Source organism: Venustampulla echinocandica (genome assembly GCF_003357145.1).
Source record: "Venustampulla echinocandica strain BP 5553 chromosome Unknown scaffold_6, whole genome shotgun sequence".
In the NCBI taxonomy this organism is placed as follows: Eukaryota; Fungi; Ascomycota; class Leotiomycetes; order Helotiales; family Pleuroascaceae; genus Venustampulla; species Venustampulla echinocandica.
The window spans coordinates 505,663-528,575 of NW_022474211.1; the positions used below are offsets into that span (position 1 = coordinate 505,663).

Consider the following 22,913-nt stretch of genomic DNA (forward strand, 5'->3'; position numbering starts at 1 on the left):
GGGGGGTGCGGCGGTTGGCGTGGAACTTTTGGCTATGCAGGTAGTTTAGACGGCCTTCGATGAATCCGGATTCGACATTCTAGCACCTAATAGCCTAGGCCTTAGAAAGTGTTGGAGGAAGGCGATAATCACTGATGCAGAACGGTGAGCAAGGAGCCGAGGAGAACCGCAGGGATCGCGACGGGTGCGAGATAAGGTTTTGGCTCCCTTACCTAAGCGACATACCCAAGGAAACAGGCAGGTCTGGGGCGTAATCACGTGATATGCAAAAATGGCGCCTCTACAAGAAATCCGTACGAATTGGTACAGATAGATCCCACCTCCTCGTACATAAATGAACAGGGAAAAGCGATATAACAAATGAGTGACTACGCTTTCTTAGTTAGTTGCAAACACCCTGGCGCCCTGATTACCCAAGCAAGCCTCGATAAACGCAGTGTGCGTTGAGCAAACTGAACAAGTTAGCAACACGAAAGCAAGGTACGAAATCTACATACAAACCTTGACATCTTGTTAAAAAGATAACCTCGCGAGCATCTTGACTCTCCTAGGTACGTACATGTACAGTAGCATATCGTACTGCACATTCCCCTACTGCTACAGACTACAGACCACAGTAACGACCGTCTCTCCTTGGAAATATTGGCAGGCAGATCATTCTTGAAACAGCTCTTCCAAGTGTCCGGGTCGACCTGCCTTCTTCGCCTCGCCCCTGTTCTCACGGTGACCGGGGCTCGGGTTTCAGGATGAATTGCTTGCATCAGATTCGATAGTCAATCGTCAATCAGATGCCTCCGCCAACAAACACGAGACCGCAGGATGCGTGCCAGTCTCACCGGGGGTTGGGGCTTCGAGCCTTCGTCATCCGAACTGTGCCAATCATCGCATGATCGCCAGCGGGCTGGCTGAAGGTTCTGAGCGCCTGCGATGGAGGGAGGGATGAGAAGAGGAGGAGGGCGTGTCTCCTTGTCGCCTCCCCTGAGAAATCATCACGGAGAGTACCAGTATAGACGACGACGGTACGTGTAGAGAGAGGTACGGAGTATTCGATACCAGAAAGAGGATGCCTCGGTCACGTCCAGACCCCCGACCCGCCTGAAGAAAGCAGCCAATGCAGAAACCCAAGAACCGGACTCGACTCCATGTAGACGTTGAGGTAGCACAGTAGCACCACCTATCTTGGGAACTGGACATAATATTCGCGCTCATCGAACCTTCGCATAAACCACCAACGTCCCGCATGGTATGGCATGGCAAAGGACGACGTGGGCGTGCGGCGACGGCGATGACGAGGAGACTCCGCCTTGTGATGGTATCAATTGCAGTGGTTAGCCCTTGGAATGAAGATGATATATTGTCCTGATCTTGATATTGATATGGATGGTGCTTGGATATACATAGGTATTTTATGTTCTGTTCTGTTCAAAGGATGGATGCGTGTGGCGTAAAGTCTGGGGATACTGTAAGACTGAAACTGAGACTGAGGCTGAGGCTGAGGCTGGATGTCTATTTGCAGCCCAAGCACTGCGTACAGCAAGAGATACGGTTGCAGATGTAGAAATGAAGCCGAATGATGTACTCTACTGTACTATACTGGACCCTATTTACTTGCTGTACTGTACTCGAGTACTCCGTACAGCACATAGTATTTATTTTGAGATACCGCGGTGGCCCCCTGACGACTGGACTCAGGGCGTCCGGAGTATTATTATATTACCTGCATACTAGTACCGTACCTCAGTACGTACTGCGTACCTAGGTACTCTATACCTCGTAACTATGGCAGTGGCAGTCAGCGACAGTGACAGTGGCAGTGATTTGTGATTGATTCAGGGAGAAAAGGGGGCCGCCAGCATGAAACACCCGCCAAGCCCCCCCCCCCCCGACACTCGCTATTTGCACGCTGATTTGTTCTTCGAACTCTTGCTGCGTCCAGTGCTTCAGTAATTATTATTGCTGTACGACCATGTACCTACGAAGTAATAATTAGCTACGTACAGGTAGTTTACTACCTAGTTAACCCTCTGGCAGTACGGCACCTCTCTCCGTACTTTCTAGGCCGATGTAGATACTCCTTACTCCTTACTCCCTTCTACTACTGCCCTGCCCTGCCCTGCCCTACACTCCCCCTTACAGAGAGAGAGTACTGAGTACAAACTGCTACGGAGTACGCTATATAAGGTATGCGTATAACCACTACGAGCACTTCGTAGGTACCTTACCTCGCCCTTACCCCTTACTCCGTGCGCTACAAGCCTACACAGAGAGTACTCGTACCAAAACAACAACATTACCTTATTAGCTACTAGGTACGCTACGTAGTACCAGGCTACATACCAGGCTCGGCCTACGAGCACGAGTACTCAGGTGCAGTGCATGTACCTACTGGTACTTCGACTGCTTCGACTACTCGTACTTACTCCGTCCCAGCCACGGCTACTCCCACGCCCCCCCGCCTCCGTATCATCCACCACCGCATCGCACACATCGCCTTCTTCTCACTACTGCACCAGCACCAGCATCAACAACATCGCATCCTCCGTCTCCCTCTCCCTCTTTTCCTTCTATCCACCTTCACCTTCACCTTCATCTTCATCTTCACCATCCCCAACCATCATCCCCTTCCCCCCCCCCGGCCCGCCATCTACCTCCGGCTTCCAGTTCCTCTTTTTTCTGTATTAATGAGGCTTCGTACATTGATCGTCCAGATCTACCCTTCAAGCGGTTTCTCCGTTTCTGCTTCCCTCCCAAAATTCCTTCCGACAGCTTAATCGGCCACGCCCACCCTCTCCCCCAGAGATCCCTATCGAATCGACATATCATATCGTCGGCCTTCCCTCCTCCCTGGAGATCTCGCCGCGGCACTCGACCTGTCATCGTCTTGACCTCTGCGAGTGTCACGCTTCGTTTTTAATACAGTACCACATCATATAGATCTCTCGTCATCAGACACCGTTTCGCGATCAATCCTCCCATCCCACGATCCTTCCAGGGCAACCCAACTGCTGTTTCAACTGTTAAGCTTCGCCATCCGCGAATCGACGCTTTCTTCGATAGTTCCCCGCGAATCTCGAGTCCCAGTTCAAATCAACTTGTGGTTCTACATCCCCCGTCGCACACAGCTACCTTTCGCTTGAACAATCGCGATACCAAAGGGGATCTGACAGAACTCGGCTCGACGACAATTCACTACTCTTTTTGAGATTGCCATATCCTCCTGCCATCTCTCGTGCCAGCTACGAGGGTCGTATATTTTGGTGGGCTGACCAATAATCTATAATGTCATCTGCAAGATCTGAACATCTCAATCTGGGCTATCTCCCACAGCCGTCATCCACCAGTCTGCCGCGTTCCGGCTCCTCCACGGCCAACACATCCCCCACCGAAGCCTCTAGTGGAAGCGCTCTACGGTCTCCTTTCGGCATACCAGGTGGTTTGAATTCCGCTGGAAAGATGGCCGGAAACACGCGATCGGGGGCTGGTTCTCCATCGCACGACCTAGGGAGTGCAAGCAGACTGTTCTCGAAGAGGTACGTTCCATTGCTGTTTCCATGGGCATCTTTCTTACTTCAGGATTAACATATTCCACAGCAGGGCGCGAGAAATACAGGCCCAAGAAGGGGTCCCGGTCAATGTTTGGGGACCTCCAACCAGCGGCAATTCGACTCCCCTACGAGAAAATATCCCGGAGTCTCCCACAGACGGCTTCCCTGATTTCACACATCTCCCGACTCCAGACAGCCTCCCGCAGGTTCAGACCAGACGCGCACGAGCAGGCACGGTCCCATCCCGATTCTCCCCTGGCGGAGTAACTACCAGTGGGCTGGGAGGACTGCCATCTCTGGTAGCTAAAACATCCCGCCCAAGTCCCTCACCAAGCCCCTTCAAGTCGCCCTCGCCCAATCTGGGTGATATTTCAGACCATAGTACAGCAAGCAATGCAGCACTCTTATCTCGATTGCGAGCTGGCTCCATGCCCCAACGACCCCAGTACTCAAACTCCACCTCGCCCTTCGGCCCCTCCGTTTTCTCTTCGAATTGGGCCTCGGGCCGTGAACGAACATCAACCCTCGCGAGCATCGCCAGCCAGCCGTCGAATGGTCCAAGCTCTCCAGCCCAGTCGTCATTTTCTCGCGAGGGCGCGGGTGACAATGAGATGAGAACACTCGATTACCTTGGTTTGGCGGATACACCCCAACCACCTCGCGCACAGTTGGCAAATCCGTTCCTCGCAAATATTGCGGACCTCAACAAGCACGCAAACAGATTCCGCTCATATTCCGTCAATGCGAAAGAGAAATATGAGGAGGAAGAGGACGACGATGATTATGGAAGTGGCGGCTTGACGCCCTACGAGACACAACAGGCCCAGCTGCACATGCAGCTCGCCGCGACAAACGCAGCAATTCAGCAGCACAATCTCGCCGTCCAAGCTTTTGCCAATCAGGCATCCTCAAACAGACCGAGAGCGAGGACTGCAGGGGTTTTGGAGTCTCCCGCTTCCAGACTGTTGCGAAACTATTATCCTACCGCTTCCCGACTGGACAACAGCATCAACGCCTCAGATATACACATGCCAGAGTCCCAGGAGTATGAAGGGCTTCCAGAAGCTGTTGCTGCTATGACACTGGGTCGATCAAACAGTCGTAATGACGGCCACCTGAACCCCGACGATAACCTAGAAGGCCCCACAAGGGCTTTGTGGCTTGGAAGCATCCCATCATCGACGACCGTGTCGACTCTGATGGAGATGTTCAAGTCTCACGGGCCCATCATCTCCGCACGCGTGCTGACCCACAAGAACTGCGGTTTCGTCAACTTTGAACGGTTGGAGAGTGCTATTTCCGCAAAAGCCCTCATGAACGGGAAGGAGATCTTCCCCGGAGCAGGGCCTGTCCGGATCAACTTCGCCAAGCCTCCTTCCCCGTCAGGTACACCAGGTCATGATGGAGCGTTCCCCTCCCCCAGCCCAGATCCGTTTATGATGGGCGAAAATGCCGCTGGTGGCGATGGCAACGGGGCCACACCCGGCGTCATTTCTCGCCCAGGAACAGCCTCATTGAGCATGCCCGCCCTGCGAGACATGAAGACGGATATTCTCCGCATCGTAGGAGAGTTTGGGGCATCGTCAGATGATAAGACCAAGATCACTCACAGTCTTGACCAGGCCATCAAGTACGACAGGTTCGAAGCCGAGATCCCACCAATTCCAGAACCCTCCCCGAACAGGGTTCACGATGCACCCAAGCTCCGGGATATCCGGAAGCGGATTGATAACCAGAGCTGGTCTGCAAGTGAGATTGAAGGTATTGCCGCTGATATGCTCCCTGAAATCGCCGAGCTCTCCCCAGATTACCTTGGGAACACGGTTGTACAAAAGCTATTTGAGCACTGCTCTGACGAAATGAGGGATGCGATGTTGGCTGAAATTTCCCCTCATATGGCGGAGATTGGCATTCACAAGAATGGCACATGGGCTGCTCAGAAGATAATTGATGTTTCCCACACTCCAAAGCAGATGGGTATGATTGTTTCGAATCTGCAGCCATACACGGTTCCATTATTCCTAGACCAATATGGGAACTACGTTTTGCAATGCTGTTTGAAGTTTGGATCTCCATACAACGATTTTATCTTTGAAGCAATGCTTAGCCAGATGTGGAAGATTGCGGAAGGTCGATATGGTGCTAGGGCTATGCGAGCCTGTCTTGAGAGCCACCACTCCACAAAAGACCAGCAGCGAATGCTTGCTGCTGCCATTGCCCTCCATAGTGTGCAATTGGCCACCAACGCAAACGGCGCTCTACTCCTCACCTGGTTCCTCGATACCTGCACGTTCCCTCAACGCCGCACAGTACTTGCTCCGCAGCTTGTGCCCCATCTGGTCCACTTGTGCACCCATAAAGTTGCATATCTCACCGTGCTTAAGGTCATCAATCAAAAGGCCGAGCCAGGCGCACGTGATACCATCTACAAGGCTCTCTTTTTCTCTCCGAATGACGAAACTCTTGAGGCAATCCTAGCAGACCATGCCTGTGGTGCTACGCTTATCTTTAAGGTCCTCACGACGCCATTCTTTGACGAAAGCATTCGATCCCAAGTTGTGGAACATGTCCGAAACGTTCTTTTGCGACTAAAAGCTCAGCCAGCTCAGGGCTACAAGCGTCTCATGGACGAAGTGGGACTCTCCACGCGCAATGCAAGTGCTGGACCGAACCGTGAACATGCGTCAAGCAGCCACTCGACTGAACGAACCCGGCCCAGCTCGAACCACAGCCAGATGAATGGGCCTGCACCTCAATACGGCAGCCAGTTCTATCCTGGAATCCAGCAGCCTCAGTTTGATGCCAACATGGGCATGCAACGAGCAGACAGTGTCGATTCGAATCTTGCATCCTTTCCTACTTACGGCCTGCAAAATGCGATGTTCAATCCTGGCAACGTCTTCGTCCCCCCTGCTAGCCTTCAGCAGTACCAACAATCACTCCTGGCTCGTGTGGCACCACCAATGAATAATTACTATCCCAACGTGCAATCTGGCTTTGGCTACAATAACGCGAGTCCCTCAGCAGAGCATTACAGAAATCAAGGTTTACAGAACGGGAGCCCAATCCAGCCACCGCAGTCCAACATCAGTCCCAGCCCTATGTTAGCTCAAAATCAATTTGCCCCTCCTGGACTCTTTGGTAACATGGGGATGGGTCTTGGCGCATATGGATATGCTGGGATGGGCATGCAAGGAGTGGGATATGGCATGCAGCAGGAACAACCAGTCAATGGGCGACGAGGACGGGTGCGTTGATCCGAATCAATCCTAACTGATGAAGCTAATATCATACAGAGATGAAAATCCCATACACTTGGGAATTCGATTTAGCGGCTGCCTTGGACGACGGAATCAGTCAGTGTATAAAATGTGGGATGGGCAATCTTTGGAGTTCGGGAAGGAACCAGGGGATTCATTTCGACACAGGCAAAAACCACGTGAAAATTTTATGTTCGTGTATACTCTTCTCTCGAGGAGCATGGGTATATGTGTAAGGATGGGTTTGGTGTTCATTGCGACCTTGTATGAATTCGCCAGGTTGCGAGTTGTGGACACGGCCATTCATTCGCAAGACTTGCTTTCTCTGTCAGATTCGTAGCAGATAGAGATTTGAAAATGAAATTCACAATTAGAATTGCATGGCCATGTTAAGGAAGCTTTGAACAGAAGCATCTGTATCATCTCTTTCAATTTTGCGTATCAATTATATCAACGTCAAGAAATTCAGCTTCCGTCCCGCCCAAAATATACGAAAGAGAGTCCGCTTACTATTATGTATAATCCGGCCACCACTACATTCATGTCCCCATATTCGACCGTATCGCTCAAATCCCCGCAATCCTCGGCTTCATGACCATTCCAGCTCTATGCTCCGTGGAAGTAATAGCATATAGCTATGGATGAGGCCTCTCGTTTCCAACCGCCCATTTATCCGCAATATAATACTTATGAAAGCGTTCTACTCGACAATGCCCGGCGCCAGCAGAGGAGAAATAGGGTTGAAGGCGTATTTTGCGATGAGTGGCATCACCGCGGCGGAGAATAAGAGGTGCAGGGCTTGGCGGGGAGATGTGCTTTGTGTTGTAAAACCTTAGGGGGTAGGAAGGGTGTATTCTAACATAGCCTTTGCTTCTCCAAGCGGGGAGGGGGGACATAACTTTTGTTTGGTTTGATGTTTGGTAAAAGGTACAAAATGAACGTTGGATTTTGTGATAATAGTTTTACATCGACGGTGAAGTTCTACTACTACTCCCAACTCTCTCCTGGAGAAACTATCAAGACATACCACATCATATCCCATATCCGCGGCCTTCTCAATCCTCGCCGCCTGTATTACAACACCCACCGCAACTAAGAAGCAAAGACCCGTGCCCATCTAAGCTTCCCCTTCCACCGCTCCGGGTTGTTTGGTGATTCTTCCTGCTTTTTTTAGTTACTTCGATTTCAGAAGCTATCAAAAAGCGGACTTCTTTCATCAATGCTTCCAGCATATCCTTCAATGTCATGCCATCAATTTCCAAGACATTGCTCTTATGAGCGTTTAGCCAAGTTCTAGCATCCAGGAGTTGGGGTGTGAGTATTTCTATCCGCTTCTGGATCCCACGGGCTATATCTCTCGTCTGGGTACACTCATGAAGTACAGTGTCGGATATCCCTTTCCAGATGGCAATATCGTCAAGCACACTTTCGATCTCTGCGATCTCGGCCGTATTACGAGTGAACCAGCTTTTTCTTTTCTCGTGCCGCAAGGACCTTCTCCTCCTCTCAATCTCCTTAACCGTACTCTTAGAAATGCTAACGAAGTCGTTCTCAAGGTTGTCCAGCTTCTTCGTCAATTCTCCCCCTCCTGATCGTACTTCCCCCGCAAGGTTGTAAAGGGAAGTCATATGGTTGATCCAGAGCGTGAGCTGCTCAGTCGTAACAGTTGGCTTGTATGTCCAAAAATAGGCGAGGATATACCAGCGGATATACCCACATGAATACGCGAGATATTCCTTTTGTAGAATTTCCATCATGCTTAACGTCTCGAACGACATCTCTCTTCGACTATAACGTACCAAGAAGAGCCAACCCACAATATCCTCCCGTACTTCGCTTGTGGTGTCGGCCAAGTCTGTCAGTTTAGAGACCAGCGCTGACGCGTTTTCAAAGTCGTGGAATGATACATAGCTTGCGTATTCATGAATTTTGAAAAACAATTGGCCGAAGGCCAATGGCAGGTGCCTTGTGCGATCATCAGTGTCATCCCCGGTAAGATCATGGATATCTTCCAAGGGCAGTAGGAAAGCGTCTGGGTCGATAACATAGTGAGCGGGAGCGGGAGCGCAAAAATGAAGTTGCGTTACAATCGGATTGTAAGTCGAGCACAGAGGGTTGCGTTGATTGAGATGGCAGACTGTCCAGAACTGTGAGACCCAGGGGGGTAGACAGAGATGCCATATACTAAATACCAATAATACCGCAATAACGACAAGCATGAGTAAGATGGGCCAACAATGGCGTAGGCCCCAAACAAGCAGTCGCGAGGCCGGATGCAACAATTGACGACGGATCCGGGTCAAGGTGGTCCATACAAACTCCAAACAGCCGCTAGCAATTCCGGGATCGTAGGCCGTACTTTCTTTCGGTTGCCTTGGCGCATTCTTCGGCTTTCGGGGCACAGGCTCAGGCGGTACACCATCACCATGGATGTTGATATCATGAGCCACTCTGTAGAAATCGTCGCCAAAATTGGCGGAGGATGGGATGCCTTGGGGGAGCTGGGCAAAAGCCGATGCTTGATGCGGTTGATTCGAATAGAGCATGGATTGCAGTTGACGTTCTCCATTCTGAATGGACGATGTAGCTTCCTGGATACGATTCGTCTTTGAGCCACCACGCTGGCGCCTGTGCCGAATGGCCGCTGGGGCTGCCGAAAGTTTATCGCCTGACGACAAAGGGAATTTCGACCCGGGCATGATGATGTTTCTCGACGAAAGGGAGGTCCAGGTAAATCGAGTAAAACTGAAGATGCAGAAATGCAGAAACAGTAAAAAATGCTAGGAGAGTAGGAAATTCCAATATGGTAGTAGTAGAAGATGCTACGAGCGTAGAAGCGAGGTGGAGTTCAAGAAGAAATCGATGAGAAAGATATAGAAATATGCAATGGCGATAGAAATTGGGGTGCGTGGGAATTACAGGCACGGGCAAACAAAGAGACTCTCTTTGAAACTATGCGCATGGAGCGCCGGGAACCTACAGGAGCTGAAATTGAGAATATTGGAGCAAACGCCACCCTCTTCGACATACTTTCTCCTTTTCCGTCAACATCCCCCTCTGAGCTTTCCCTACCATCACTGCTTTCTTTGAAGTTTCTTCTCGGCTTCTTCTAGCATTACCGCCCTTCTCAAATAAGATCATTACTTTCCCATCACCATTATCATCGCAACTGAAGCTGGAGCTGAAGCTGTTCTACCAACTAAAATGGCAGCAGAACGTCCCATAATTGCGTGGGACAGGCTAGACACAGCAGTCACTATTATCATACTGCTTCTCTTGGGTTTAGTATTCCTCAAGCAGCCATCTCTCTGGGCGGATATATGGTTGGAACGGCGCCTAGCTGCTTTGACTCGACGTCTTGAATCTCCGTTCGCTCGGCAGGGCAGCCCAGAAGGCGACGCCAATCTCCCCCAGTCGATGCCTCCTGATATTGCTGCCGCTCGTGAGATCGAGGGGTCCCTCTCTGCAATCATGAATGAACGGGATACGCTGAAGGCTGACTGGATGATCTGCCCAAAACTTGTCGTTCACCAACTACCTACTAAAGAGGAGCAGAGCCTTATGGAGTGCTTCACCACCACCCAAGACTGGATGCGCATGGCTGAAGAGGCTACATCGCGCAGCCAAGCTCTCGTCGGAGTGTTTGCTACGTTTCGCAACCGGAGAGCACCACCGCCTTCAACAGGATCATCTTCATCTCCAAACCAGAAAATGCGGGTGTGGGCAGTCGTGTATCGCGATATGATGGCGCGGGGAGTGGCACCCCCTATGCCAACTTCAAAGAGAGGCTGGGCAGAAGACCAGAAGGAAAATCCGAAGCCACAGCGTGTGAAGGAGCTGGTGATTTTCGACCCGGCGATGGATGGCCTGCGCCGTGCGCTCCATAGCCGTACAGAGACTCCCATCCAGCAATGGTTCTCCGGGTTTCTAATCCCCGATCAGCAAGCCCTTATACGGGATGTGGTAGCTCGGACGCGGCTACGAGAGGCAACGCCGTTTCCGCGGGCGTGGATCGGGGGAAATGGCGACGACTTCCAAGACACAGGAAATAGGGGCGGCGACGTCGTGGTGGCGTGGTTACGCAAAGCTTTACGAGGCCACCATGCCGAATTCCCGTCCGTCTACGAGGACGTGGAAGCACTGGAGGGTGATCGAAGTGGAGGTGGTGATGGAGGTTGGATGGCGAAAGGGTTTTGGCCGGTGGTCTTTGACGAGTCAATCTCCACATCCTCCCCCTGTTAGAGATGCCAAAGACTGCGCGAGTGGATTGGGCCGTATTGGTGGTGACATAAATCCAGATGTTAGTTAGTTCAGTGGTTGTCTTATAGATACTATCATATAATATAGGGATCACAAAATTGTTTTCGTAGCTGACGTACCCAACTTTAAATCAAATTACTGGAAGACACCTAGAGTAGTCTCCAGTCATTGGGTTTGGGTTGGACATCCCAGCCCTGCCAAGACATCGAGGGTTGGGCAACCATAGCCCAAAATGTGGTTGGTCATCATAAGAAAACGAGGGAGCAGATGGAAAACATGAAGAAGCGGAGAAATATACGTGTCGCAGAACCCTTGTCAATTGTAGGTTAAGTGGACAAACACCATGTAATAAACATTCCGTTATATGGGCTATTTTAGTGGTGTTATTACGTGGCCTAATATTTTCCTAATTTAAATACAAAGCCGCTTGCCTATTCAATAACTAACCATGGTTCCACAGATCCAAGGGATTGACTAATATCTTATGTGCACTTAAGACTATTGGGATTATTACTTATAAAATTATATAGGGCTATTTACTGGACCACTACAACAAAATGTTAAATACACTATATCTGTCCTCGATCAGATCGAAGATACGCTCATGCTTACTCTAGAAAATAATATAAAAACGCCAAGTCCCTGACTCTGGCAGCAAAACCAACCCGTCTATACCATGCAGCCATGGCCCATTACCTATTATTCTTTATACCATCTAAGCCATAGGTGGGCATAGCAAAACAGAGGAGCCACGAGGGGTAGTTTGGGGCTGTATAAAACTGCAGGTAAAGCAGAAGGTACAAATTAGTAACAGTGCTATTAGACAAGGTATCTTGGATTGGATTATTCCGCAATCAGTTGTGGGGGGGGGGGGCAGCAAGGAAGTAAGAGACGAAAGCTAACATTAATAGTAAAACCCAAGTCACGGTTAATAAATATTTTTACGAAATGTAGAATATGGAAAGAAGTTAGTACAATATCAACTAAACCAAGGAGAGAATTAGGGGTCAATGAAGCACGCAAGTCGGCATAGGATATGATTAAGGTAGATATAAGTAAGATACGCCCCTGTCCATCCTCCAACCTATTCCACAGATTTTTATACACATTCCTAGGCAACTCTGTCCCATCTGCATTACCGATTTCCTACTCACATTTGATTATACGGACCAGTCGGCATGTTGGGAACACCAGTTTGGACACTACTTGCACTCGAACTGAGTTTTGAAGCCGTCCTCGTGGTCTGGTCTCTAGCCCAAGATTTGATGTCTCTGAATCTCGGCACACTAGAAACCGAGTCTCTCGCGAACCATCGAGTTGAAGGCCTCTCCAGGCCATCGTCACTCATGGCCACTTCCTCCCTTCCAGTGTCTTTGGAGATGGGAGGAGGGGGCGAAATTGGCGGGGCCCTTGGATCTGATATCCTTGAAGTATAAGGCCGAGTGGTTGGCTGCAGTTGTTCCGAGAGGAGCGAGCCACCAACCCCCCCGCGTTCAAGGTTCGACGGTGCGTGGATACCGCCTGGTTGCATAAATGCCGGGGCGTATGCTGGTATCTCCCCTGCTTCCGTTCTTGGCTTTGGGGTGTTAGCTTTAATTACATCTTCTCCCCAAGTCGACTTACCCCGGATGAGCTTGCCCCTCCCCATATCCTACTCTCCGTCGATCTCTCGATGGATCTCGCCTTTCTCCTAAAGTTCCCCAAACCTGAAAATGCACCCAACCCGGCTCCCTTCTCATTAAACTCATCACCTTGTTGGTGCTTCCTTGACCGCCGAACACATAGCCAGAGCAAGAGCACTGCGGCCAAGACCCCCACTAGACATCATTAACATTCACTCACCCATTGAAGAGTCGCAATGGTTCTTACCAAGAACTCCAAACACAACACCGGCGATAGCGCCCCCGCCCATTTTCGTTGCTGTCGGCGAATCGACACTGCCTAACCCTACCGCCTCGGCTGGCGTTGTTGCAACCAGTTGCTATAGGGTAGTGATGCGTAAGTATTACATTTCAGATTACATGTGATCGCTTAGAGGACTTACTCTTTCCGAGCTGGTTGTTGGGAAACTAGAGGTAGACGTTCCTAGCACCTCTGGAGCGGGTGTAGTTGCGGGGATTGCCTGGGTCCGGGTGAGCTTTTAAGGTATCACTGTATTATTGCAGCTACTTACCATGGGGGCGCTTGACTGTAACAATGCCGTTTCTTTTGTGAGAGTTTGTACACTCGTGAGGGTTGTGACGGCAGTGATGGCCTGCACACTAGTTGTACTCTGTATACTCGTGGTGGCCTGCACATTAGTTGTACTCTGTTTACTCGTGGTAGTCTGCACACTAGTTGTCACCACACTCGAACTCGTAGTTACGGCAAGTGGTGCGGCCTGTAATTACATCAGTGCTGCAATCTTTCAATTGAAAGGTTAACCAACCGTGGTTATAGCGAGTGTTGCTTGAGAGGAAGTCACTGCGGAGGTACTGGCGATGATTTTGATACCGGTGCTGATGGCATCATCATCCGATGGCGAATCATCGCCCGACACCGAATCGTCGTCAGATGGTTTCACAAGCCCATCGTCACCCCTCCGCCTGACGCCTCGTTGCCGATTTCGAAAAAACCGCTGGTGGCGAGCCTTGAGATCCGGAAGTGCTGTGGTCGCTGGAAGGGACATGGCTGCTGACACTGCCGCTGATACTGCCTGCTCGTTTGCCCCGATAGGTAACAACATCATTACACCGAGGCCGACAACGGAAAACTCTAGAGCATAGAATAAACGAGTCTGATCCAGCAGACGTACTCGAATGGAAACAAACAGATAAGAGAGCCACGAAGGGGGAAAAGGATCCAGATCAACTGGAGTGAAGAAAACAATGTTGTGTCGAAGACTTAAAGACTTGGAAGTATCAATGCCACGGCACGTCGTTGGGTTATACCAAGACAAATGGCTGGGGGCTTGAGGGCGCCAGATATTCCCGACGACCTTTCTCCACACCTGGGTATCAGAATTCCCCCGACCGACCAATTGAGAAATGCCAGCCCAGTCTTAGAAGCTTTTGCAAGCGGTTGGGAAGCGATCTGGGGAAAGGGGAAGCAACTCGCATTGATCCTCCTATTCGTTGTGACATGGGGCCAAAACCCCGATGCCATACGCTCAGTGTAGCCCACCGGCAACGCTTTCCAATCAAGCTTTAAATTGGCGAGGGAAAAGCCTTGCGTAGGCGAACTGTGTTCGAGATGCGGTTTCATGTTGTCGGTAAGAGCGTCGTCAGCAGCGTCGGTGCCAGGAGAAATACGCTTGGCAGGAGGAGCGCCGAAAGCCTCCTAAGGGATCGTCACAACGTTCGCTATGCTTGGTACAGTGCATTGGTAGTAGACAGCAGTATACGAAGCACAATAATACAGTACATATGCTTCGTACTTCGTCGTCAACCCCGGATCGGGGAGGGCCTGGGACAGCAGGCAGTCTCCGCTCTCCACTCGGCCTGAAACCAAACAAAGCACACGACCTGTTTCCTCTTCCAGTGCTGCGGAAAGCTCGGAAAGCCCCCCGCATACGAAGTACAGCAGAACAAGGTACTCTAGAGTCTATCTGGCCAGTAAATGGCGCACCTCTGCCAAGTCGGCGAGCGAGAACTTGCCTCCGCAACTAAAACGCTAGTGATCAGTACGAACTTCGAAGTTAATCCGTCGTTAGGTATGGCGTACCTACGAAGTACTACGACGTAAGTCAGCGCAGTAAGAAGTTGGCTCCGCAGCCAAAACTCGGGTACAAATTACAATGGCTTTTCTTTCTACGCGAAGTGTAGAACCGAAATAATTGTAGCTACACGTCGCACAGCACAACCACAAATCGTGCTCAAAATGAGGCCATTCGCAACTAGTGCGCGGAGACGTAGAAGGTTGGTTGACGTTGTGTAAACTAACAGGCGCCTGAGGAGGGCGAAGACTGAACAACTGTTCGTGGTGCCCTCTACAAACCTAGGAGTTAGTCGCTATCTCTCTTGCCTATGTCCATCATTTTCGCAGCTGCCAGCGCGAATCCGTATCAAATTTGTCAGCGTGTCGCCGAGTAGTATTATATTATCTAGCCCTACAACTAGTGAGTTTCCTGAATATCACGTGCATACAAAATAACAAACTATAGTGGTTTGAGAATCAGTCATATTACCTCTCTGTCAGTTCTTGCGACGTACAACAAATTTTAATGTTCCAATATAACATAATCCCCCAACTCCCTCGTCCTAAAATCCCGTATCCTAAAATCCCTTGTGTCACGGGACCACGTGCTTTGGCATCATGTGATCTCGTTTCAGTTCTTCAAAAGCGCAAGGAATCGCCAATCTTCTTCTTGATTCCTCGCGCTACGTCTTATATCTAAAATCAATACATACCTTGACTCAAACTCTCACACTTGTCCTAAAATCCCTTGTTCCCAGTTCCATAGTCCCCATCATATAAATCCTTGTTCTATCAAATAGTTGAGCTTCACCATCATGGTACTGTATTGGAGTTGATGTTGCACATCCGCCAACTTGACCCGCCTGCATTGATTTGTCACGTGGGAGTACTTCGATCTTGTTTTATCCGCGCGGTTTGTTACCAGTGTCAACTTGAAGCAAATGAATGAATAATCCTTACCTGCACTTGTTCGCTACTAGGATTATTTCTGTTTGGAAGAAAGCCATCATCTGGCCTGATAACCATTTTATGATATATAAAATAACTAGAAAGGCAACTTGCTCATTTAACGAGCCCAGTGGGTCTAATGTTAGGTGATCAACCCCGCCAAAAGTTGAAGGCACTAACCTTATTACAGTGATAATGTTATCTTGTAGATTTACACATAAAGTGATAAACTGAGAGATCAGGGCACATCCGCAGCAAGGGCCTGCCTCAAACCAGCAAAGCGCTCATCCGCAGTAACCCCCCAAAATCATCAGTTCCCTCACACCACCTCGCTAGCTTATCTACAAGAACTTGGTCCCCTTCATCTGCTTTCCGCAGATCCCCCAGCTTCAGCTGTGGCTCTAACCCGCCACCGCTGGATATCACCCGTTCAAGTCGAAACGCCCACGATTCCCGGATGTGATAGTCCCACAAATCTCGTGGCCCAGGCAGCGGGGTATTTTCGGTGCCTCCACAACGCTTCGGGTCACGGTACTCGTCTGACCCTTCGCGAACGAGTGAGTCGAGCATGAAGAGAAGAGCCATGGTTCTAAATTTGTTAGTATTTAGGACGGCAAATCGAAAAGGCAGAAGAGATAGGAGAGGCGGGAAAGAAGGATGTAATGTGAAGAGGAGAAATACCGGCGGATGCTTTCGTTGAAAGTCCATACGCGCTGTGTGAGATCCGGGAGGGCAAGGAGGTTCCGCAAATGCGAGCTTGATTGCGATTGAAAGAGAAAGCGAGCAATTTCCTGTTCGTCAAGTCATTTCAACTAGTTCCTCACAATGTATTCTAGTAGACAAATGACAAGAGTCTGGGTTTGCTCACCATGATAACCGCCCCTAGGGAAAGGAGGTCGTCCAGTTGTTTGTTTTGGAGGTCTTGTGATTGCAACAACAGGTAGATTGCCATGCTCTGGAAAGCTCCTAGTAGCTCATCGCTATTAAACTGTCGATACTGTGTCTTGTATCAGCTTCTTTCTTGTGTCCATTTCTTGTCACGTTCTCACCTCCCTCCCAAGACGCTCCGCCTCTGCATAGATGCTCCTCCACACCATGTCTTCAGTAGCTGGCGTTCGTGCCTCCCAGATCCTGACTAATGATGTGCACACGGCCAGTGGAGGTGTAAGACATTGGTGTACACCGTTCTGAACACAGTTCTGGGGAAGCTGATCATAGAGCACGCACGACGGGTAGATAAAAGGTGGAAGTTGGCCGCGAAGGAGCAGCGTGGGGTATGCCTTTACTTGACCCCGGATGAAGCGAGAAGCGAGGTGAGAGTCAGTGGTTTTTGAGTTGCGGGGATAAAGGAGGTCGTGGTATTTGTTGCCAAGGATTACCACCATGCCGTTATTGTTCTCGGAAACAAAATCCTGACGATCTGACTGGTGTCTTTCTCTCGGGAAGAGGTGACTACTTTGGGGCCTACTTGGTTGTTCTAGTACCTCATTAAACGTAATAGGAGCTGTCCCGCCAGGTACAGAGCAAGTAAGATTTGAACCGGTCCAACTTGGGGTTGGCCACCCAAGGCCATCGACTCTAAACACTGAAGGTTCTGATGCCGCAGTTTCCGTGAGGTTGAATGCATACATGTCGCCATTGTCCCCTCTAAGAGAATTATGATTGTCCACATCTTGGTCAAGTATCTCGTCTAACAACAGCAATGGCTCTTCAGGTCTGGATACAGGCACCGCCGTCTTTGAGAACGGGGCATAAGAACATTGCAGTCCGCGGTCTATGCAGCGCGAACACACATTGGCCAGATTACAGCGCGCCTTAGCACGGCGGCAATGCATGCAGGACTTCTGTCGGGAAATAGGCATTGCTGTCTCTGTCTAGACCAGAAAAGTCAAGTTGGCGTACAGTTGTTCATCACAGAGGGGCTCCACGGAGCTTGATGGATGTCATGTTTATGCGTTATGTCAGCACCGCGGAGTTTGGGTGGGTCTGTCGCACCACTGCACCGGCCAATAACGTGCCAGGTGTCAAACCACAAAGACCATGTCTAACCCGACTGCTACTACCTCTCCAACTTTTTTCCGATTATTTGGAACTCGAATTCTAATTCTCAATTTGAGGGATAGCCCTGCTAACTGAATTATACACCTCGAAATGAACCCACATGGAGTTCCATTTGTTTCCAATGCACCGGAATTCCGCGGTTTATGTGCATGAGGCTATTTATCAACTGACGAGCACGAGTACGTGACTCTGCATATCACCAATAACGACTGAGGATAAATACCAGAGGTTCACCTCATTTGACATCATCATTTCATTCACTTATTCTATCTCATAACCTTCGCTCAGAAAATTCTCACGCAATATCATCTCAAAATGCCTCCTACTCGAGTCGGATTCATCGGTCTCAAACCATCCACCGACGGTTCCCTTCTCGGTTCCTGGGGCGTCCGTGGTCATCTCCGTTCAATCCAGGGTCTCCCCAGCCTGTACGAGATCGTAGCTATTGCCAACTCGACCGTCGAGTCCTCTCAGAAATCCATCGAAGTCCACAAGCTGCCCACAACCACCAATGCCTATGGCAACGCTGAGGATCTTGCCGCAGACCCGAATGTCGAGCTTGTGGTTATCAGTGTTGAGGTCAGGAAGCATTATGAACTTGCCATGCCAGCGTTGAAGCATAAGAAAGATGTATTTGTGGAATGGTAAGTCTCACGTTCTCAAAATATATTATCATGAGAACTGGATGCTAACTCTAAGATTGCTATAAAGGCCAATGGCTGCAAGCGTTAAGGAGGCAGAGGAACTAACAAAAGTGGCGAAGGAGAATGGAGTTAGAACTATGGTCGGGTTGCAAGGGCGATAGTAAGTTTCAATGTGGAAGGAGATGACTTGAGCTAATGTAACAGTGACCCACTGGTGCAAAAGGTCAGAGAGATCTTGGCTGAAGGGAAGATTGGCAAGATTATGAGCTCAACTGTGACGGCTTGCAGCAGTGTTCTACCTGTCGAGACCTGGCTGAAGGACCTGGAATTTTATCTCGACTTCAATAGCGGAGGGAACGAGTACACGATCTTCATGGGTCACTGTATGCCCTCTTTGCCTCTACCCTTATGAGAACTTATTAACCCATTGCCCGTACACAGTCCTTGACAGCTTCACATACCTCCTCGGCGACTTTGCATCAGTCCACGGCCTCCTTGCATCCCAGTACCCAACCGTCATCATCATCGACCCCGCCACAGGCCAAATCGTCAACCCCGCATATCCGAAAACCGCACCCGAGCACATCTTCATCACCGGGACGCTAGAATCTTCAGCCGTTGCGTCGCTCGCGTTCCGAAAACCCAAGTCTGCGGCTGACAGGGTCGGGTTCCGCTGGTACATCACAGGTACCGAGGGCGAGATTGCAATCACCACTGAGGAGGGCAGTTGGCAAGGTGGCGGCATTAGGGAGAAGAGGAAGATTTCGCTCAAGGTGGGGAAGGCTGACAGTGTAGACGTTGGGTTTGGGAAGGATGATACCACGCTAGCGGAGAAGGTTGCGTTTCCGGCTACGAATACTGCGAGGCAGTATGAGGCATTTGCTGCTAGAGATGGGGAGGTGATTACGTTTGAGGATGCGTTGAGAAATCATCGGTTGCTGCAGAGGATTGCAAACTCTTCTGGATGGGAAATGATGTAACTAGCTGTAGAACATAATCATCGATAGGTGTTGTCAAGTATACGTTTATTACAGTTATCGCATGCTCTCTCGCTATTTATGTATCACCCGTATCACGTAGTTGAGCGCGTGGAAAGCCCACGGCCGAGACTGTTCAGCAAACAGTGACGGCATAAGGGATGGATGGTCGTGCCAATCTCAAATCTTATTGACTGGTTGTATTTGTATGTGATCCACTCCATGATGCCGTCCTCAGCGGGTTCTGGCAGCGTTTCTGCTTGTGCCATGATCATGACATACCCATGTTGTTGGGCTCGTGAAAGCGGATCCTGCTACAGTAGTAAAAGTGGCTATTTTCATTCTGGTCATCATCTTTTCGGGGTCTTTGCCACCTCCCGTCTGCAATGGCCTCCCATTTTCTCTTGTTCTCGGAGTTGGGGAAAAGATGGCACAACTGCTCAAATAATTACAGTTGAAGTAGTACATATAATTTGCAAGACACACAAGTTAAATAATATCCCAGAGCGTGAAAGCGTCAATAGATTTCGACCGTGCTATAGATGGTTTAATTGATCGTACTGTTAACTAAATAACTTTATATCTAATAGATCCTATCCGATGCCTCTGCGTAGTTGGGATGGAACCCATTTTGACCCCCTCGAATGATCCAGCAGAACTAAGTTAACGTTATCCCACTTTTCCCACGCCCCTTTTTGGAAGTGAAGTTTGATTCTGGCCTGCGACTATTGTTGAGAGAGACAATGCCCAAGTCTAGATGGGCGGTATGTCTCAAAGTGTCATCCATCTCTTTTCGAAATGGTAGAGAATCCTTTCAAAATGTCATCTACCTCTTTTCTAATACCAAAGCTGACCATTATTTTCAGATAAATTAGTGCTGCGAGTATGGCATTCTTTTGCTTCTTGCTCCATAGCGCGAGCATTAATCATGGGTCGGTACAAAAAATCTGAAGAGAAAGAATGGGAGGACGCTTTTACACAGCGTAAGGACAAAATCATGAAACTCAAATCGGATGGCTACTCATGGCTATAACGGCGCGAGAGGTCCGCGCTCGTCGAATCCATCTAGTATGGCAGGTTCGTGACATCGGTAAGGTATATATTCTCTCACCTCTGGACTAAAGACCTAACAGAGGTAGATGTCACAATTGCGGCCCAGCCGCTCCTAAACGGTGCGTTAAGCGAGGATACGCTGGATAATAGTTTCGTATATACCACCGAAGCTGTAATATTCTCATCTCACTAACAGGAGATGGATCCTAAGCATCTCAATACTGCGAATCTAGATTGATTGATTATTCCTTTTAACGTCTTTTGTAAGTCGAAGACTATAGTAGGACGGTTAGGGCTCTAGAGCCCTAACAAGCTATTGTAAATACATATTTGAGAGTCAATATAGTCTGGGGACAGTGAGGGCCTAGCCCTAGTAAAATCAACGCTGTACAAATGAAAAGTAGTAAAATGACCGAAACACCTGACTATAGTACTATATAGTTAAGTTACTCCTCCGCTCTCTCCAAGTGCTACCGCCTCGTTACGATCCTAGTCTCTTTTAGGAAGCTAATCGTCACCGCTATTCCGACTTTGGTATGTAGTAGCAGGGGTAGGGTGAGCCTAACCCCCCTAAGTTCCGATTTAAGTGCCGATCTAGCTCCTTTGTACTCCGAACAACTAAGGACTAAGTGTTCAGGGGTCTCTCTTTTACTGCACCGGTATAGATCGCTATTAGAGCGATCTAGTCTAAATAGGTACGATTTGAAGTATCCGTGGCCTAGCTTGAGCTGGTAGAACGTACTAGCTGTTTCCTTTTTCGTATTAGGTGGAATTGAGAGCTTAGCTTTTATTTTCCAGATAAACTTGCGGGTATAGCTATTTGGATTGGAATTGGGCTTGTTTGTCGTATAGTTATTTATATAACTTAACTACTCTGCTCTGCGAATTCCCTTGATTTTCATTCCTAGGTAAGCGAAGTTAGTACTATTAGAGCTAGGCTCTTCAAGTGTAGCTCGTTTAGCTAAGCGATCGGCAAGCTCGTTTCCTTCGATATCGGTATACCCTGGAACCCAAGCTAGCTCGATACTAGCCCCTTTTTGGATTGCCACTTCAGTAGCCTGAATAGCTCTGATTTGGCAAGCTTGGCCGGGGTTATTACTGGGTATTTTCAGGCGGTGTAGACTAGCTTGATTGTCCGAATAGATCCGGTATTTCTGCCGGGGTATAGCTATTGAACTAACGTACTCAATAGCTTGTGTAACCCCTTCAAGTTCTCCGTTATAAACAAGCTGTTCAGCCCCGATATTAACTATACTACTATACTGAGTAGTAGGTATAGCTATACCGACTCCGGCACTTATACTGTCGGGTATATAGGAAGCGTCGGAGTAAACGTAGGTAATTCGGGTATTGTGAGCTACAGCTTCTTCCTCTTTAGGCAATTGACTGATTTCGACTAAATAGAGTGTTTTTCGGGCCTAAGGGGGGAATTAGAAGTGCTGGATTCGTTCGTAGTTATAACTAACTATACGGCCAATTGAGCTGGTAATCCGGTCTAGCTGTATAGCTAAAGTTGGTTCAGTATTGTCGGGTTCCGAATTAGCCAAATATTGCCTAGCTATTGATCTATTAGCTAAATCGGCACTAGCTTGTTCGGTATTTTTGCTAGTTTCTAAATTAACCGGGTAGTTTTTCGAGAGTTTTGTAAGGCGGAGAGTGTATTGCTGGATTGAGCTATTAAGCCGGATTCCAGGGGGGGGGGGGTAAGCTTGCTCCCACTTCTATTGGCATAATAAAGGCTGTTTTGAATACTCCTAATATCTTCTGTAAAGCTAGGTTTTGGAGCTCCTGGAGTCGCCTTTTGAAGCTAGCTTAGCCTCTCCACCAAATAATCGATCTGTAATCGGCAATACTCGTTATGCAGGCTATATATAGCTGGCGTATAGCTGCTGGTGATAAGCTGCGCTCAGTATTAGCTAGGCGGGCTAGGCGTAGGAATGCCGATTTAGCTTGAGCTATTCGGATTTTGAGGTACTCTTTGTAAGTGAGTTTTCGATTAAACCAAATGCCGAGCCACCTAATTAGCTGTTTCGGCTCAATTCGGGTTTGATCTAGCAAGTATAACTTAGCTTTGCTAGACTTAAAGTAGATTAGTTCAGTCTTTGTAAGATTAAATTAAATCGCACTTTTAGTTCCTTGATCAAATAGCTTAGCTACTTCTCTTTCTAGTATCTTGATATTACTTGTATAGTTAAGTGTAGTAACTATTAGAGTTATATCGTTGATATAAGAGAGTAGGTGAGCTGTAACTATACCGGTGAAGAGACTTTTTATATATATAAGGAACAGGATAAATGATATTAGAGAGCTTTAGAAGATTCTAGTATTAAAAGCGGCAAATTGCTCTATTTAGCTGTCAAAAGCTAGGTATAATAAGCGATTACTCAGAAACGACTATATCTAACTAGCTAAGCTAGTAAGTAGGTGTAAATCCTTGAATATTAACAATAGCTAGTTTTTAGCTATATAGTCGAAAGTTCCTTTAACGTC

General features: G+C 48.8%; 6 protein-coding genes across 6 annotated transcripts; 3 read left to right on the forward strand and 3 right to left on the reverse strand.

Annotated features, from left to right (window-relative positions):
- Positions 1-3,279: 3,279 nt before the first annotated feature.
- On the forward strand, positions 3,280-6,847 carry BP5553_07600 (ARM repeat-containing protein; the record flags this gene model as incomplete). Its single annotated transcript, XM_032016223.1, has 3 exons — positions 3,280-3,530; positions 3,592-6,793; positions 6,842-6,847. 3 exons carry the CDS (start codon positions 3,280-3,282, stop codon positions 6,845-6,847), a joined length of 3,459 nt encoding a protein of 1,152 aa, XP_031867454.1.
- A 1,013-nt stretch (positions 6,848-7,860) lies between these two features.
- BP5553_07601 (uncharacterized protein) lies at positions 7,861-9,504 on the reverse strand (the record flags this gene model as incomplete). The annotated part of the gene is made up of 1 exon (XM_032016224.1): positions 7,861-9,504. The coding sequence occupies one exon, from the start codon at positions 9,502-9,504 to the stop codon at positions 7,861-7,863; it is 1,644 nt and encodes a 547-aa protein (XP_031867455.1).
- A 505-nt stretch (positions 9,505-10,009) lies between these two features.
- BP5553_07602 (uncharacterized protein) lies at positions 10,010-11,047 on the forward strand (the record flags this gene model as incomplete). The annotated part of the gene is made up of 1 exon (XM_032016225.1): positions 10,010-11,047. The coding sequence occupies one exon, from the start codon at positions 10,010-10,012 to the stop codon at positions 11,045-11,047; it is 1,038 nt and encodes a 345-aa protein (XP_031867456.1).
- A 1,168-nt stretch (positions 11,048-12,215) lies between these two features.
- BP5553_07603 (uncharacterized protein) lies at positions 12,216-13,733 on the reverse strand (the record flags this gene model as incomplete). The annotated part of the gene is made up of 6 exons (XM_032016226.1): positions 12,216-12,641; positions 12,689-12,882; positions 12,935-13,046; positions 13,110-13,187; positions 13,239-13,445; positions 13,494-13,733. 6 exons carry the CDS (start codon positions 13,731-13,733, stop codon positions 12,216-12,218), a joined length of 1,257 nt encoding a protein of 418 aa, XP_031867457.1.
- Positions 13,734-15,955: 2,222 nt separating this feature from the next.
- On the reverse strand, positions 15,956-17,550 carry BP5553_07604 (uncharacterized protein; the record flags this gene model as incomplete). Its single annotated transcript, XM_032016227.1, has 4 exons — positions 15,956-16,277; positions 16,370-16,479; positions 16,557-16,685; positions 16,738-17,550. The coding sequence occupies 4 exons, from the start codon at positions 17,548-17,550 to the stop codon at positions 15,956-15,958; spliced, it is 1,374 nt and encodes a 457-aa protein (XP_031867458.1).
- Positions 17,551-18,064: 514 nt separating this feature from the next.
- On the forward strand, positions 18,065-19,373 carry BP5553_07605 (Uncharacterized protein; the record flags this gene model as incomplete). Its single annotated transcript, XM_032016228.1, has 4 exons — positions 18,065-18,393; positions 18,461-18,553; positions 18,598-18,776; positions 18,835-19,373. 4 exons carry the CDS (start codon positions 18,065-18,067, stop codon positions 19,371-19,373), a joined length of 1,140 nt encoding a protein of 379 aa, XP_031867459.1.
- Positions 19,374-22,913: the final 3,540 nt, after the last annotated feature.